Consider the following 15,208-nt stretch of genomic DNA (forward strand, 5'->3'; position numbering starts at 1 on the left):
AGGTACCCAGGTGGGGTATCTCCCAGGCCTTTCTGTGTGGAGTTTGCATGTTCTCCCCGTGCTCGCAAGGGTTTCCCCCCCGATAAGATAAACCCAATGGAAAAACATGCACAACAACAGATCGCTAACGCTGTGGCGTCCTTGACGAAGACGGACAGGAGCACTTGGATTGGTCCCCTGGCGCGGCTCACGTTGACGCCTGTCTGCTCCCGGCTGCCCTTGGGGGGGAAGGACGACGGGATGGGTTAATCGCAGAGACGAATCGCATCGGCGATCCTACAGACAATGCATGCGTGTGTGTTCCGGTGTGTGTGTGTGTTTGTTGAGGATAATTGCGTGCCAATTAAAGACCTCTGAGCAGGTCCTGCATTATTATTATACCTACTAGTGTAGCACTGCCTGCTAGTGTAGGTACTGCAGCTGGCACCTCAGTTTCCCCCGCTAGTGTAGCACATACAGCTAGCACAGGCCCTGCAGCTAGCATTGCCCAGGCAGCTAACCTAGCCCCCACTAGTGTAGCCCTTGCAGCTAGCACAGGTCCTGCAGCTAGCACTACCCAGGTAACTAGTCCAGTCCCTACTGCTAGCATGGTTCCTACAGCTAGCCCCACTGTGTGTGTAGCTCATTCAGCTAGCTTGTCTCCCACTGCTAGGACTCCCCCTTCAGCTAGCAAGGTCAGTTTACCTGGAGCCGCCCTGTCAGCTAACCCCATGGTCTCAACAGCTACAGTAGTACAGCCCTGTCTGCTGGCTTAGCCCCTGCAGCTGACCAGGCTTCCACAGCTAGTACAGCTCCATCTGCTAGCTTAGCCCCTGCAGCTAACCAGGCCTCAACAGCTAGTACAGCCCCGTCTGCTAGCTCAGCCCCTGCAGTTTGCCAGACTTCCACAGCTAGGACTGCCCCGTCAGCTAGCTCGTTCCCTATGGCCCCTGTTCCTCCTCTGGCTCCCGGGAGACCCCGACGTCTAGTCCGGGTCGTGCTCCTGCTCCTGTCCCTGGGGAGTCGCCTGCCTCCGGTTTCTTGCCTGGTCCCATCTCAACGTCCGGCCTGGCCTCCGCGCCCGGCCCTTCCTCGTCGTCTGGTCCAGCTCCCACATCGGGTCTCGTCTCTACGTCCGGTCCGGCCTCCACGCCGACCTCCTCGTCTGGTCCCGGCTCCTCGTCTGGTCCCGGCTCCTCGTCTGGTCCCAGCTCCTTGTCTGGTCCCGGCTCCTCGTCTGGTCCCGGCTCCTTGTCTGGTCCCGGCTCCTCGTCTGGTCCCGGCTCCTTGTCTGGTCCCGGCTCCTCGTCTGGTCCCGGCCCTTCGTCTGGTCCCAGCTCCTCGTCTGGTCCCGGCTCCTCGTCTGGTCCCGGCTCCTCGTCTGGTCCCGGCTCCTTGTCTGGTCCCGGCTCCTCGTCTGGTCCCGGCTCCTCGTCTGGCCCAGCCCTGCTTAGTGGTCTACGCCGTGGTCTGCGCCGTGGTCAACGCCGAGGTCTGCACCGAGATCTACGCCGGGGGGGACCCCCATCCGAGGTCCTGCGCCCAGTCCCAAGATCTGCACCCGGAGTGTCCCCCGTCCGGGGTCCTACTCCGGGGGCCGCCGCCTTCGCCCCTCTTCTCCGGGCCCCCTGGTTTGATCCCGAGGTCAGCACCTGGAGTGGCCCCCGTCCGGGGTCCTACTCCGGGGTCGTCACCTTTGCCCCTCTTCTCCGGGCCCCCTGGTTCGATCCCGAGGTCAGCACCTGGAGTGGCCCCCGTCCGGGTTCTTTTCTCCGCCCCCCCCCCCCCCCCCCCCCCCCGGCTCCAGTTTTCCGTGTCCTCGTCCCCAGTTTTTTTCTGGGTCTCGGCCGTTCGCCCTGCCTGTCCCTGATCGGTCTTATGGGTCGTCTGGGAGCCGCCTCTTCGGGGGAGGGTACTGTCATAATCAGAACTCTCTGAACAATCCTCTGCCACCCCCTGGCGGTCTGTTCGCGCTACTACAGGCACAGGCGACCTCCCTGTGGTTACATATTGTCTGGAGCCTGTTGACTGTAGTTACTAATGTCCTCCCCTGTCTGGGGATGTTTATGTTCCAGTGAGCCCCTTGTTATTTAGCCCTGTGTTCCCTGTGTATATTCTTATGTCCTAGTCTAGCCCTGTTGTTCCCTGTGTGTATTCATATTCATATGTTAGTCTACTCCTCATGTATTCTTTGTGTTAGTGTTCTGTGTCCTAGCCTGTCAGCCCAGCTGTTTCTTATCAGTCTAATTAGTCCTCTATATATTCATGCCGCCCCCTGTATACCAGTGTCGCGCCATTGTTTTGTCTCCTGTGCCAGTACCTTCCCGTGCTGTTCTGCCTGCGTGAATATTAAAGGCAACCTACTTGTGTTCAGCTTCTCGTTCAGCGTTTCCCTGATTGGCCACACGGCCACATGACCGCCCTAGCACACGCCCTTATCCGCGCCGCGCCGCTCTGTGTGTTGTTACGCGGCAGAGAGGACGCGGCAGAGAGAGTAGTAGGTGAATTCTACACATCTGACAACGCCATCTGACAATATCATAATGATGAGTTTTCTATATTATATCCACAATCATTCATCTAAAAAATTGTATGGGCGTAAATACATGTTAAGATATTCAAAATCGTCACAGCAGTATAGTTTGTTTATACTTCAGAAGTATGATATTTGAACATCGTCCCCCAAAATGAATGGAAGCGAAATAAAGAGAGCTTATTATTAATCAGTCAGCAGCCTCCGGCGATGTTATGACGTTACAAACGGGCGAAATAACATTATACATTATGCTCCGCGAAATAACATTATACACTCTGCTGCAGCGTTCGCTGCGCGCTTCATTCATTTAATTTGGGACCTTGCAGGGACCTCTGCTGCCGCGTTTGCGGCAAAAGGGGGCGGGGGGTCGTGGCCAATCAGAGAAAAGCTGAACACAGGTTGCCTTTAATATTCACGCGTTCTGCCTACCTTGTGTTCCCCTCGTGAAAACCCTTGTTATCCTGTATTTCCTCGTGAGTCCGTTCCCGTATTTCTAGTTCATGTTTTCTAGCTTTGCTGAGGTTGTTTCCCGTGTTTTCTAGTTCGGTTTTGTTTTCCCCTGTAATGTTCCCTGTTTACTGCTACTCCAGTAAAACTTGTCAATTACAACGTCGACTCGTGCCTCGTCTCTCTCACCCTCCACTGTCCAGCATTTGGGTTCTACACATCTCCACAAACCCTAACAGATACATCTTGCATTCGACTAAGAGGTTGGCAGTCGACTACGGCTCCTTTCAATCGATTAGTCGACTATTCGACTAGTCGAGGTCAGCCCTAGACACAACAACACGCCGTTCAAATCCTGTACCTCCACACCTACAAGTTCTGAGCGCACTCTGGGTTTTAGCCACAGGGACCTTTCAGAGAGAGATAGGTGACAGGTCAGGTATTTCCCAACCTACTGCACGATTGGCTACCTAATAAAACAAGTCATTAGAATAATAGAAGCCTACTTTGCTGGAACGATTTATTTTGCACATATACAGTACGTGGGTGTGTGTCAGTGCATGTGAGCGGATCGGAGCGTGAGCGGCGCGGGGCGCGGAGCGGCCGGTTTTGATGTGAGCGAGGAGTGGGTTTTAAAATGAGTCGGCGCGACGTCCGGAGCGAGAGTTCTCCTCCGCTCCAATCCACTCCAGGCCGCTCACAGTGGTTTAACACTGTTGATGTAATATACATGCAGTACAATGCCAAAGCAACAGATGGCGATGTACTAACATGAAGGCCATTTTCAACCAATGAGAAGGGTGAACCTGTGATATCCTGTTCAGGCTTCACTCCTCCTCCTCCTTCACTCACTCCTGTTAGAAAAAGTATCGACGCCATTGTTGTTGACGTTAGCTTACATGCTAACGTTAATGGCAGCGACCATAGCATTGTGGCTCGGCTAGCCTATCATCACTTAATAGAGCTAGTGAATGGATAAACAACGTTATTTAACATTGCAGAATGGGTACAATTACAATGCGGCTCAATACAAACAATTGTTAAGGGGCCCAGGGGGTGTAGACTGTTGTAGTTTGAGCTAATTTACACCATGCTCAAAAAAAAAAAAAAAAAATGCCGAGCGATGTGGCGCGGGGAGCGCTCGATTCAAGGTGAGCGGGGAGCGAGCGGAGAGCGACTTGGGGGCGGGGTCAACATGAACGATTAGCGGAGCGGACCAAGCTTTAAAGAGCGAAGAGCGGATTTCTCGGCCGCGCCGATCCGCTCACGTGGCCTGGTGTGTGTGCACTCGTCCGCTGAGGCTGCCGCACTAAGCCGTTTTTTTATTTAAATTTTATATTTATTTATTTATGGAGCATTTATTTATCCACTCTGGTCAGATAGTGGTGTATTGTACTTGTGCTGTATAATAATAATACATTTGAATCTAATCTCATTTTGAGATCAGTCGCAAATCGCTTCCTGTTGAATGGATCAGCATGGTGCAGAGGCAATTCCGAACCTCTGCTGTTTTGCACACCGCCCTCACCGTTTTGCACACGCCTCATTCGCCTTATAAGGAGCTGGCGGGGCGTGTCTGTATGCAAATGTATTGAACGAGAATGCGCATTTCAGTTTAAGAATGAGTGGGGGTCCAGGAAGCGTGTATCGCTTACGCAACGGAATTCGGTTTCCGGGTTCCTCTGATTGGCCGCGACCCCCACGTGACCCGCCCCCCTATCCACCGCTCTCTCTGCCGCTGCCACGCGCGGCAGAGCGAGCGGCCGCGGACGCGCTCGCTTCCTCAATTTATACGCATGGAAGTATTGACTGACTGAATGAATGAATGAATGAATGAATGAATGAATGAATGAATGAATGAATGAATGAATGAATGAATGAATGAATGAATGAATGAATGAATGAATGAATGAATGAATGAATGAAAACTTTATTTAACAGATTGCAGAATGGGTACAATACAGTACGGCTCAATACACACAATTGTTAAGGGGAGGCAGACCAGAGAAAGACTTTCATCTTGTTTACATCAGGGTCCCCCATTTTCAATTCATATAGAACGACTACGCCGTAACAAATCATTAAAAAAATATACCGTTAACTGGAATATGTTGTGCTTTTACACATATGTTGGATTATGTAATTGGTTTGTCATGACAAACAAATAAAAAAATCGCGATTTACCCGCTGGCTACATCAACACACAGTGACTGCATGTAGTCACTGTGTGTTGATGTTGTAGCCACCTCCTCCCAGTGGCGGCTGGCCACTAGGGGCGCTCGGGCGCCGACCCCCCCCTGGTTAAAAGAGAGAAGAATAAGAAATATATTTTTTAGTTTTTTTGTTTTATAGCCCTATAAATAATATAAACATGTTTAAAATGAATAATATTTGTGTGTGTGTGTGTGTGTGTGTGTGTGTGTGTGTGTGTGTGTGTGTGTGTGTGTGTGTGTGTGTGTGTGTGTGTGTGTGTGTGTGTGTGTGTGTGTGTGTGTGTGTGTGTGTGTGTGTGTGTGTGTGTGTGTGTGTGTGTGTGTGTGTGTGTGTGTGTGTGTGTGTGTGTGTGTGTGTGCATGCATGCAGGCGGAACTGTACCGGATGGTGCGCCAGCTTCACTACAGGACTCAGGGCGGCCAAGAATCCAGCGCTGCTCACCCTGACATCATAGGAGACAGGTGTGTGTGTGTGTGTGTGTGTGGGGGCGGGGGGGGGGGGGATCTTCTGCATAGTGATCTTTGATGAGCTGGGAAAAATCAGTTACATAATTACAGCTAACTACAACTAATTGCATCCAATACCTCTGTCCTCCTTATTAAATAGCCGTGTGCATCCATTCTAGTTTGCCCTGTTGGATATCATTTGCAGTTTAATTCTATAAAGCCATCAGGAAATTCCAATAATTGCAAAGATAGAATATAGATTATAGCATTGCATCGCATACACTTCCATGCCCCTCTTAAGAACTGACAAATGGTATTATTAATCAAGTACAATACAGAGAGTAATATATTATATACATATATAGGGCTGGGTATCGGCACTGATTACTGATTTTGATTCCATATGGATTCCATTAGGCTTGATGGCGCTGGTTTCACGGGGCAGCAGCTGTTATTGTTGTCAAAAGATATAATTTGGTCAACTGAGTTTCCATAGTAGGTTAACTAGTGTAGTGTACTAGTGTAGTGTACTAGTGTAGTAACTAGTGTAGTAACTAGTGTAGTAACTAGTGTAGTAACTAGTGTAGTAACTAGTGCCACCAGCTGGATAACTAGTGTAGTAACTAGTGTAGTAACTAGTGTAGTGTACTAGTGTAGTAACTAGTGTAGTAACTAGTGTAGTAACTAGTGTAGTAACTAGTGTAGTAACTAGTGTAGTGTACTAGTGTAGTAACTAGTGTAGTAACTAGTGTAGTAACTAGTGTAGTAACTAGTGCCACCAGCTGGATAACTAACAACAGCAGAACGTGAGAACTGTTGGACATGTCTAACTCTTAACTACTAAAACTCTAGAATCGATTAGATTCAAATTAAGCAATTGATATTTATTTCCCAGCCCAATACATATACAGTAGTATAGAGAGGGCTGATGATATGTCCCCTAGCAGTGTGGTTATTATTAAAAAGCATATTTGGCTAAATAGGTCAGAAGTTTGGATAAAGGAGGGATTGTCGATGTGTGTATGAGTTAAATTGTGTCTATTCCTGCATATAATCCTTTTTACATACCTGTATATTTTACATACCAGTATATATATATATATATATATATATATATATATATATATATATATATATATATATATATATATATATATATATATATGTTTATATCCCTTACCTACTCTTACTAGTTACACTTGTGTATGACTTTTATTTATTTTATACCTGTATCACTACTATAAAACTGTACATACATTTGATTAGCATTATTACCCAGTAGTACTCATTTATATATACTCCAGTTTAATCACTTGTATAAATTGTACATTGTATATTGCTATTGCACTTTACTGTTACATTTTCACTCTGGTCAGATGCCAACGTATTTCCGTTGTACTGTACTTTATACTGTACTGTATAATGACAATATACATTTTAATGTAATTTAATCAGATCTAATGTGCGGCTCCCCCCAGGTGTCTGGGAGCGTGCCTGGCACTGTGTCCAGAGTACAGCTTCATCCTGGAGGACGAGCTGGGCGTGTGTGGCTGCGTGCTGGGCATCCAGGACGTCCGCTCCTTCACCAGGCGCTGCCAGGCCAGCTGGCTGCCCGCCATGAGGGACAAGTACCCTCCCAGAGGGCAAGGCATGCACCTCGGGGCACAGGTACACACACACACACACACACACACACACACACACACACACACACACACACACACACACACACACACACACACACACACACACACACACACACACACACACACACACGTAAATACACACACAGGTGAAATGACACTCTCTCCCCTCTCTCCCTTTTTCTCGACCTCTCCAACCTCCCTCCCTACCCCTTCTCTCTTTCTCCCTCTCTCTCCGTTTCTCTCATCACCTCCCTACATCCCTCCTTGTCACTATTCCTTCCTTCCTTCTCTCCACCTCCCTCCTTTTCATCCCTACCTCTTTCTCTCTCCCTCTATCTCTTTCTCCATCACTCCAACGTCCCCTCCCTCCCTCCCTCCCTCCCTCCCTCCCTCCCTCCCTCCCTCCCTCCCCCCTCTCTCCAGGACTTGTTTCAGTGTATGGAGGAGGATCAAGGTGAGTACCCAGACTCTCTGCTCCTCCACTTCTCCTCCCAGCTGCGTCTGGACGCTCTCCCTGAGCTGGTGGATGTGAGTGTCAGCCGCACCCTGCTGACCGCCCTGCTCACTGCACTCAAGGCCAACGGTAGGGAGCGTCTCCGTGTGTGCGTCTCCGTGTGTGCGTCTCCGTGTGTGCGTCTCCGCGTGTGCGTCTCTGTGTGTGCGTCTCCGTGTGTGTCTGTCCTTCTGTCTATAGGTGTCTCTCTGTGATACAATCTGTGGCACAAGTGAGTGCTGTAGGGGAAAAAAAGATACATATTGCATGTACGACTTTAAACCTTTTTCATGAATACGTATCTTCTTTAGCTAAAGTTGAATCATTAGAGTTGAACAAGAGAAAACAGCAGCCGTGCAGGAGACGCGGTGAACGGCTACAACCAGCGCCACTAAATCCATAAAAGGCTACTGCCTCATATAGATGCCTCATATAGAGCATGAAACAAAGTTACCTGAAGAAATATCTCTTTTGTTGCCTGTTTTTCTGTTTCTTCCTTCTCTGCGTGTGATGTAGGTTCTGTAGGTTCTCAGGGTGTGTTCTGTGTGTTCTAGGTTCTCAGGGTGTGTTCTGTGTGTTCTAGGTTCTGTTCTAGGTTCTCAGGGTGTGTTCTGTGTGTTCTAGGTTCTCAGGGTGTGTTCTGTGTGTTCCAGGTTCTCAGGGTGTGTTCTGTGTGTTCTAGGTTCTCAGGGTGTGTTCTAGGATCTCAGGGTGTGTTCTGTGTGTTCTAGGTTCTCAGGGTGTGTTCTAGGATCTCAGGGTGTGTTCTGTGTGTTCTAGGTTCTCAGGGTGTGTTCTGTGTGTTCTAGGTTCTCAGGGTGTGTTCTGTGTGTTCTAGGTTCTCAGGGTGTGTTCTGTGTGTTCTAGGTTCTCAGGGTGTGTTCTGTGTGTTCCAGGTTCTCAGGGTGTGTTCTGTGTGTTCTAGGTTCTCAGGGTGTGTTCTGTGTGTTCCAGGTTCTCAGGGTGTGTTCTGTGTGTTCTAGGTTCTCAGAGTGTGTTCTGTGTGTTCTAGGTTATCAGGGTGTGTTCTGTGTGTTCTAGGTTCTCAGGGTGTGTTCTGTGTGTTCTAGGTTCTCAGGGTGTGTTCTGTGTGTTCTAGGTTCTCAGGGTGTGTTCTGTGTGTTCCAGGTTCTCAGGGTGTGTTCTGTGTGTTCTAGGTTCTCAGGGTGTGTTCTGTGTGTTCTAGGTTCTCAGGGTGTGTTCTGTGTGTTCCAGGTTCTCAGGGTGTGTTCTGTGTGTTCTAGGTTCTCAGGGTGTGTTCTGTGTGTTCCAGGTTCTCAGGGTGTGTTCTGTGTGTTCTAGGTTCTCAGGGTGTGTTCTGTGTGTTCCAGGTTCTCAGGGTGTGTTCTGTGTGTTCTAGGTTCTCAGGGTGTGTTCTGTGTGTTCTAGGTTCTCAGGGTGTGTTCTGTGAGGTACAGCCTACAGACCGACTACGGCTGGAGTTCCTCACCAAGATGGGCTTCCTGGAGATCCTGCGAGGAGAAGCTAGGAACAGAGAGGGAGTGGTTCTGGGGAGGCTGCTTTGAGCACACACACACACACACACACGCACACACACACACACACGCACGCACGCACGCACGCACGCACGCACGCACGCACACACACACACACGCACACGCACACGCACTACATGCAAATCAACATAGACATACAAACACACTCACACATACTGTATACACGCAACCATGCACAATCGCGTGTTCACACACAAATGCACAAAACTGTACATACTCACAGAACACACACACAGGGACATACACACACAAACAAGAAATATACAAAAACACATGCTCAACTGGATACCTACACACGTGTGCTCACGCAGACATACAGTGCACACACATGCACACATGCACATGCCGGGTTACACTGGTACATTTAATACGCACAGGGCAGGATAGCTACGGCTGAGGTCTGCCATACGGGCACCGCCCAGGCTGAGGTCTGCCACGCGGGCACCGCCCAGCAGGGATGCTTCTGAGTCATTTCAATGATGGTGATGCACTCATAGATTCTCAAAGGAATCCCACGAATGGAAAAATAAAGCGTTTGGAATAAACCTTAATCTGAGCCAGGCTAATCTTGCTTCAATCCCCCCCCCCCCCCCCCCAGGCAGAGGATTACACAAGGTTTAGTCAGACATTTTAGTCAACATTTCAGTGAGTGGGCTGACTTGGGATCAGTGCAGTAGAACACAGTGGCAAGTCTACGCGGTTCTCACCGTCGGCCCCGCGGAGAGAGGACCGTGTACAAGTGCGCAGGATAAGCATGTGCCAATTAACGGTTGAGTCTATGCAGTCCTCATTCCAAATGATGGAGAACCCTTACAGGGTGCACATTCATAGGCTTTGCTCTTTTTCTATTCCATTTCCATTGACAACCATTTCTGGTCCTGGTGTCTGTCCCGTTAATGATGCGTTCCCTCACTCGTATCGAGGACAATGTGGCGAGGATGAGACTGCTGCTAGCTTCTAGCTTCTAGCTTCTAGCTTCTAGCTTCTAGCTTCTAACTTCTAGCTGCTACTGTAGCTGCTAGCTGCTAGCTTTTAGCTTCTAGCGCCGTCGTTTCCAAGTGGTAAAGGGGGAATCCATTTCAAAACAGTTTTATGACAGATGCTGCCATCCTGGTGCAAAATCCGTTCTGGCCGTGAAATGTGATCCGGTGTCGTGTAGAATATTACTCCCAGCGTGAATTATGGATTGTTTCAGTGAAATATGGAGCTTTGCCAAGGAAACAACACTGACGCCCAGAGACAATGTAGTAGGGATACCCTGCTACCGACACCAGTACTGTGCCCATTTGCTTGGTACTACTCCGATACTACTACTACTACTCAGTGGCATGTTTGTTCAGTTTGTTCACACAAAGTTTAATGTTAAAAACGTTATTATATTTATATTATTTTAACTTAAAACAGTTTAATGTTGTATATGTAATGAACAATGAACAATGAACATATGATGAAATTGTTAGAATTAATAATTACACATATCGGTAGCTACACTCTGTATCGGCAAGTAGTAGTACCCAAATGTAAGTACTTGTACTTGTACTTGGTCTGGAAAGAAAGTAGTGTTGGGACATTCCTACAATGTAGGAATAAATGTAATATATCACTGTTTAGTCTAACTAACCCGTATACTCAATATTGTGCTAGCTAAGACACAATATCGTTTACATCTCACCATGTGTCGGCTACTTATTTCAGTTTGAACAGTATCTATCAAAATCAACCACTGGCTATGTTTTGGTTTTATGCTATTTCTCCATAACTGTGGTTGTTTAAAAATGGAACCAGAACACTGGGCTGCTTACGGTTTCTAAATACCCTGGAAATTACATATAACAGCGGATTGATTGAACATTGAACACAAATATCAGCTTTATAGTTTAGAACTTAAAGCCCAACTTGCAGGTTAAACCCTACTCTTCAATTATGGGTAGTTTACATCATTGGTATCTAATTTCATTATAAATTTTTTTCCATTTGACGCCGGAAATGCCACTCAGAAAGGGTTAAAAGGTCCACGCACGAATAACATGCACAGAGCAAATCTAAAAAGCTTATCAGACGCTAGCACGGCTGTGACGTCACTCGAGGCAACATATGCCTTATGCCCGTCCGGGTCATAGTACTACTGGGCTGGCTATATGGCTATATGGCTATATGGCTCCTGCTAACGTTAGCATTATGTCTACTGTCGTGAACCATTTTAAATCGGGCCATGCAAAAGAGTTTGGGGAACGAGTAAAATGTGCAGGTCCTCTTCTCAGACCTGTGGGGAAAAGCACTGCACACACATCATGCCGGCTAGCAAGCTACACGTCCCGGCATGTTGATACGATTTTAGCCCCACTCGGTGCATCAGTCACGATAGCTATGAGCTAACTAACGTTACAAGCTCAAACACCTTATAACTACTACTATTGTCGTGTCCATAAGTTCCTTGGCAGAATACTTGTGAGGACAAAGGTATACAAAGAGGAGAGAACCATTTTAAATCGGGCATTCATGCCGGCTAGCAAGCTACATGTCACGGCATGTTGATAAGCATGAACCGGTTGGGATTCGAATAGACGCAGCCCCACTCTGTGCATCAGTCACGATAGCTATAAGCTAACTAACGTTACAAGCTCAAACACCTTATAACTACTACTATTGTCGTGTCCATAAGTTCCCTGGCAGAATGGAGAGAACCATTTTAAATCGGGCATTGTTATGAGTTTGGAGAATTCTGGCTACCAAGCTAAGCTTAGCTACGTTAGCTAACTTAGCTAGCTACTAACCTTATATACACAATATGTACAACGACACAATGATTTACATTATTACAAATATGGTAACGTGGTTGTGGCTTTTACAAATAGTGGTTCGCTTTAGAGATGAATGGCTATGATCACGGAGCAATAGTGTTAGGTGAAACAGAGACTAGCTCCTCGGCTAGTAGTAACAAGAAGGCTCTCTGCTTCCTGCCGTCTGCCTGTGAGTCTCAGAGCCCCTGCTGCCCTGTACCCAGTGTGACATCATCATTAAGATGACACACGCACACTATGAAACCATGGATTAAAATATGCATGTGCGTGGAGGTTGTGGTTTGGTCGAAAGTCACTGTTGCCCTAGTCACATTGTTTATTGAACAAAAATACAACCTGCAAGTTGGCCTTTAAGCCTGGAATACATTTTGCGGCTGGAATGTATGTTTGCATCACACTGGTCTCTTCTTGTTCAAGAATATCATGACATCATTGTCTAGCTCTTTTCTTATTGGCTATAGATTCCGTCGCCAGCTCTACAAGGCCGAGGGTTGAGACAAGGCCCAGTCGCGTGTATGCTTTCCGCAACGCAGTTGAGTTTCCGCGTTCCCGTTTTGCGCTCTGATAAGCCTCTCAGCCAGGCAGGAATACTAAACTCCGCTTAACGCAATTTATACAAATGGAAGTATTGATTTCGCCGTAACGAATCATTAAAAAAATATACTGTTAACTGGAATATGTTGTTTCTTTACACATATGTTGGATTATCTAATTGGTTTGTCATGACAAACCAATAAAAAATCTCGAATTAACCGGTGGCTACAACAACACACAGTAACTACATGCATCATTGTTTACAATGAACGGTGGGGCTAATCGAAAGGACTGGACACGGACGCGTTAAACAGCAATCAATTAATTTAATATAACAGCCCGGTTCTGTGTTTGTTTGTGTCTGTAGATTGTTGGTGAACAACTAACTTTAGGTTAGTTTAACTTGTCCGTGTCCAGTCCTTTCGATTAGCCCCACCGTTCATTGTAAACAATGATGCATGTAGTTACTGTGTGTTGTTGTAGCCACCGGTTAATTTGAGATTTTTTATTGGTTTGTCATGACAAACCAATTACATAATCCAACACATGTGTAAAGAAACAACATATTCCAGTTAACGGTATATTTTTTTAATGATTCGTTACGGCGAAATCAATACTTCAATTTGTATAAATTGCGTTAAGCAGAGTTTAGTATTCCTGCTTGGCTGAGAGGCTTACCGCGGCTCATGCGCATGCGCGCTCGGCCAATCAGAGCGCAAAACGGGAACGCGGAAACACAACTGCGTTGCGGAAAGCATACACGCGGCCCAGTCAGCCAGTGTTTACATTAGCTTAGTGGAGACAGCTGTTTACATGCCAGTAAAGCAAAGAGGACTAAAGGCTAAATATATACTCTATGGTAGGGATAAAGTTAATAGTCTCTGTAAACTTGCTTTTAAATACACGTTTGCGGACCAATAATATTTTAAATTGTTATGTATTAATTTATTTCTATTGTCTTTAGGGTGGGAGTTAAGGGGTTTTATTTGAATGTCTTTTTTTTTTCATTGTATAAATGTATACGTTTTGTGTGTTTTTTTAAGAAGAAATCTCTAAAAATATAAAAATCTGCGAGGGAGGATTCACCCTTGATCTGCCCCCTAGTGGATAGACTTTTCAATCCTCCAGGTACACGCAAAATACAGAGGCAAGTACTGTGTGAACAATGCTGTTCACAACGCAGCCGCTCGTCTACTCGTACGCATGGTTTAAGCAAGTATACAGAGACCTTAACAATGACACATGCTTCAAACTCCATTTCAAACCATACAAATAAGATATTGGATGGCTTGGAACAAGAAACAGAACATTTGAAGTCCTACTGTAGTTTCAGGCCTTCATGGCATGTTGAAATAGAGATACTAGTAGTAGTACTTTATTGGCATGTAGCAGTTACCCATTTACAGATTAGGAATTAACCACAGACATCATCATTGATTTTCCAGTTTTCAGTATCCAGTCTTATTGGCATGACAGCCAGCCAACAAACTGGGATGTTTGGAGATTTCTAAATAGGGCAGTTGAGTTGAGTCATAATGAGTGAGTCAAAAGTTATACTATCATGGGCAGCACAACTTTTCTTTAAAAGAAAAAGAGAAAAAATAAATAAACGTGACATCATAGATGACAGCTCAAATAGCTTGAGTGCATGTGCCAATGTGCTGTACATCAAAAGTCATTGAGGGTCTCAATAAATGGAATCAAAGTGACCTCAGGGTCTCAGACATACATGCAAGCACGCATGAGTGCACATACTGTAGGCACACACACACACATACAAACACAGAAATCTAAAGTTTACATACTGATGCATACAAAGATGCTATAACTACTTGTCCATACTGTATAGGAAAGGAAAGTGACAACTAGCAGTGATGATCGACATAGTCCACACAAGTGATAACATGGTATTCATTAGAAACGCATGTGATAACATGGAATTCATTAGAAACACATGTGATAACATGGAATTCATTAGAAACACATGATGTGATAACATGGAATTCATTAGAAACACATGATGTGATAATATGGAATTCATTAGAAACACATGATGTGATAACATGGAATTCATTAGAAACACATGATGTGATAATATGGAATTCATTAGAAACACATGATGTGATAACATGGAATTCATTAGAAACACATGATGTGATAATATGGAATGCATTAGAAACACATGATGTGATAATATGTAATTCATTAGAAACACATGTGATAACATGGAATTCATTAGAAACACGTGATGTGATAACATGGAATTCATTAGAAACACATGTGATAACATGGAATTCATTAGAAACACATGATGTGATAACATGGAATTCATTAGAAACACATGATGTGATAACATGGAATTCATTAGAAACACATGATGTGATAACATGGAATTCATTAGAAACACATGTGATAACATGGAATTCATTAGAAACACATGTGATAACATGGAATTCATTAGAAACACATGTGATAACATGGAATTCATTAGAAACACATGTGATAACATGGAATTCATTAGAAACACATGTGATAACATGGAATTCATTAGAAACACATGATGTGATAACATGGAATTCATTAGAAACACATGAT

At 45.8% G+C, this 15,208-nt stretch overlaps 1 protein-coding gene across 1 annotated transcript in view; it reads left to right on the forward strand.

Annotated features, from left to right (window-relative positions):
* The window catches only part of LOC311248304 (protein O-GlcNAcase), a gene marked incomplete at its 3' end in the record, with an annotated part of 77,702 nt that extends 68,415 nt beyond the window's left edge, over positions 1-9,287 (forward strand). The window contains exons 10-13 of the mRNA XM_084337987.1: positions 5,546-5,637; positions 7,101-7,290; positions 7,692-7,851; positions 9,151-9,287. Of these exons, the coding sequence (XP_084194113.1) occupies positions 5,546-5,637; positions 7,101-7,290; positions 7,692-7,851; positions 9,151-9,287 (579 nt within the window). The remainder of the gene's footprint in view (positions 1-5,545; positions 5,638-7,100; positions 7,291-7,691; positions 7,852-9,150) is intronic.
* Positions 9,288-15,208: the final 5,921 nt, after the last annotated feature.

Source organism: Notolepis coatsorum, assembly GCF_963971535.1.
Source record: "Notolepis coatsorum genome assembly, chromosome: 1".
Taxonomy (NCBI): Eukaryota; Metazoa; Chordata; class Actinopteri; order Aulopiformes; family Paralepididae; genus Notolepis; species Notolepis coatsorum.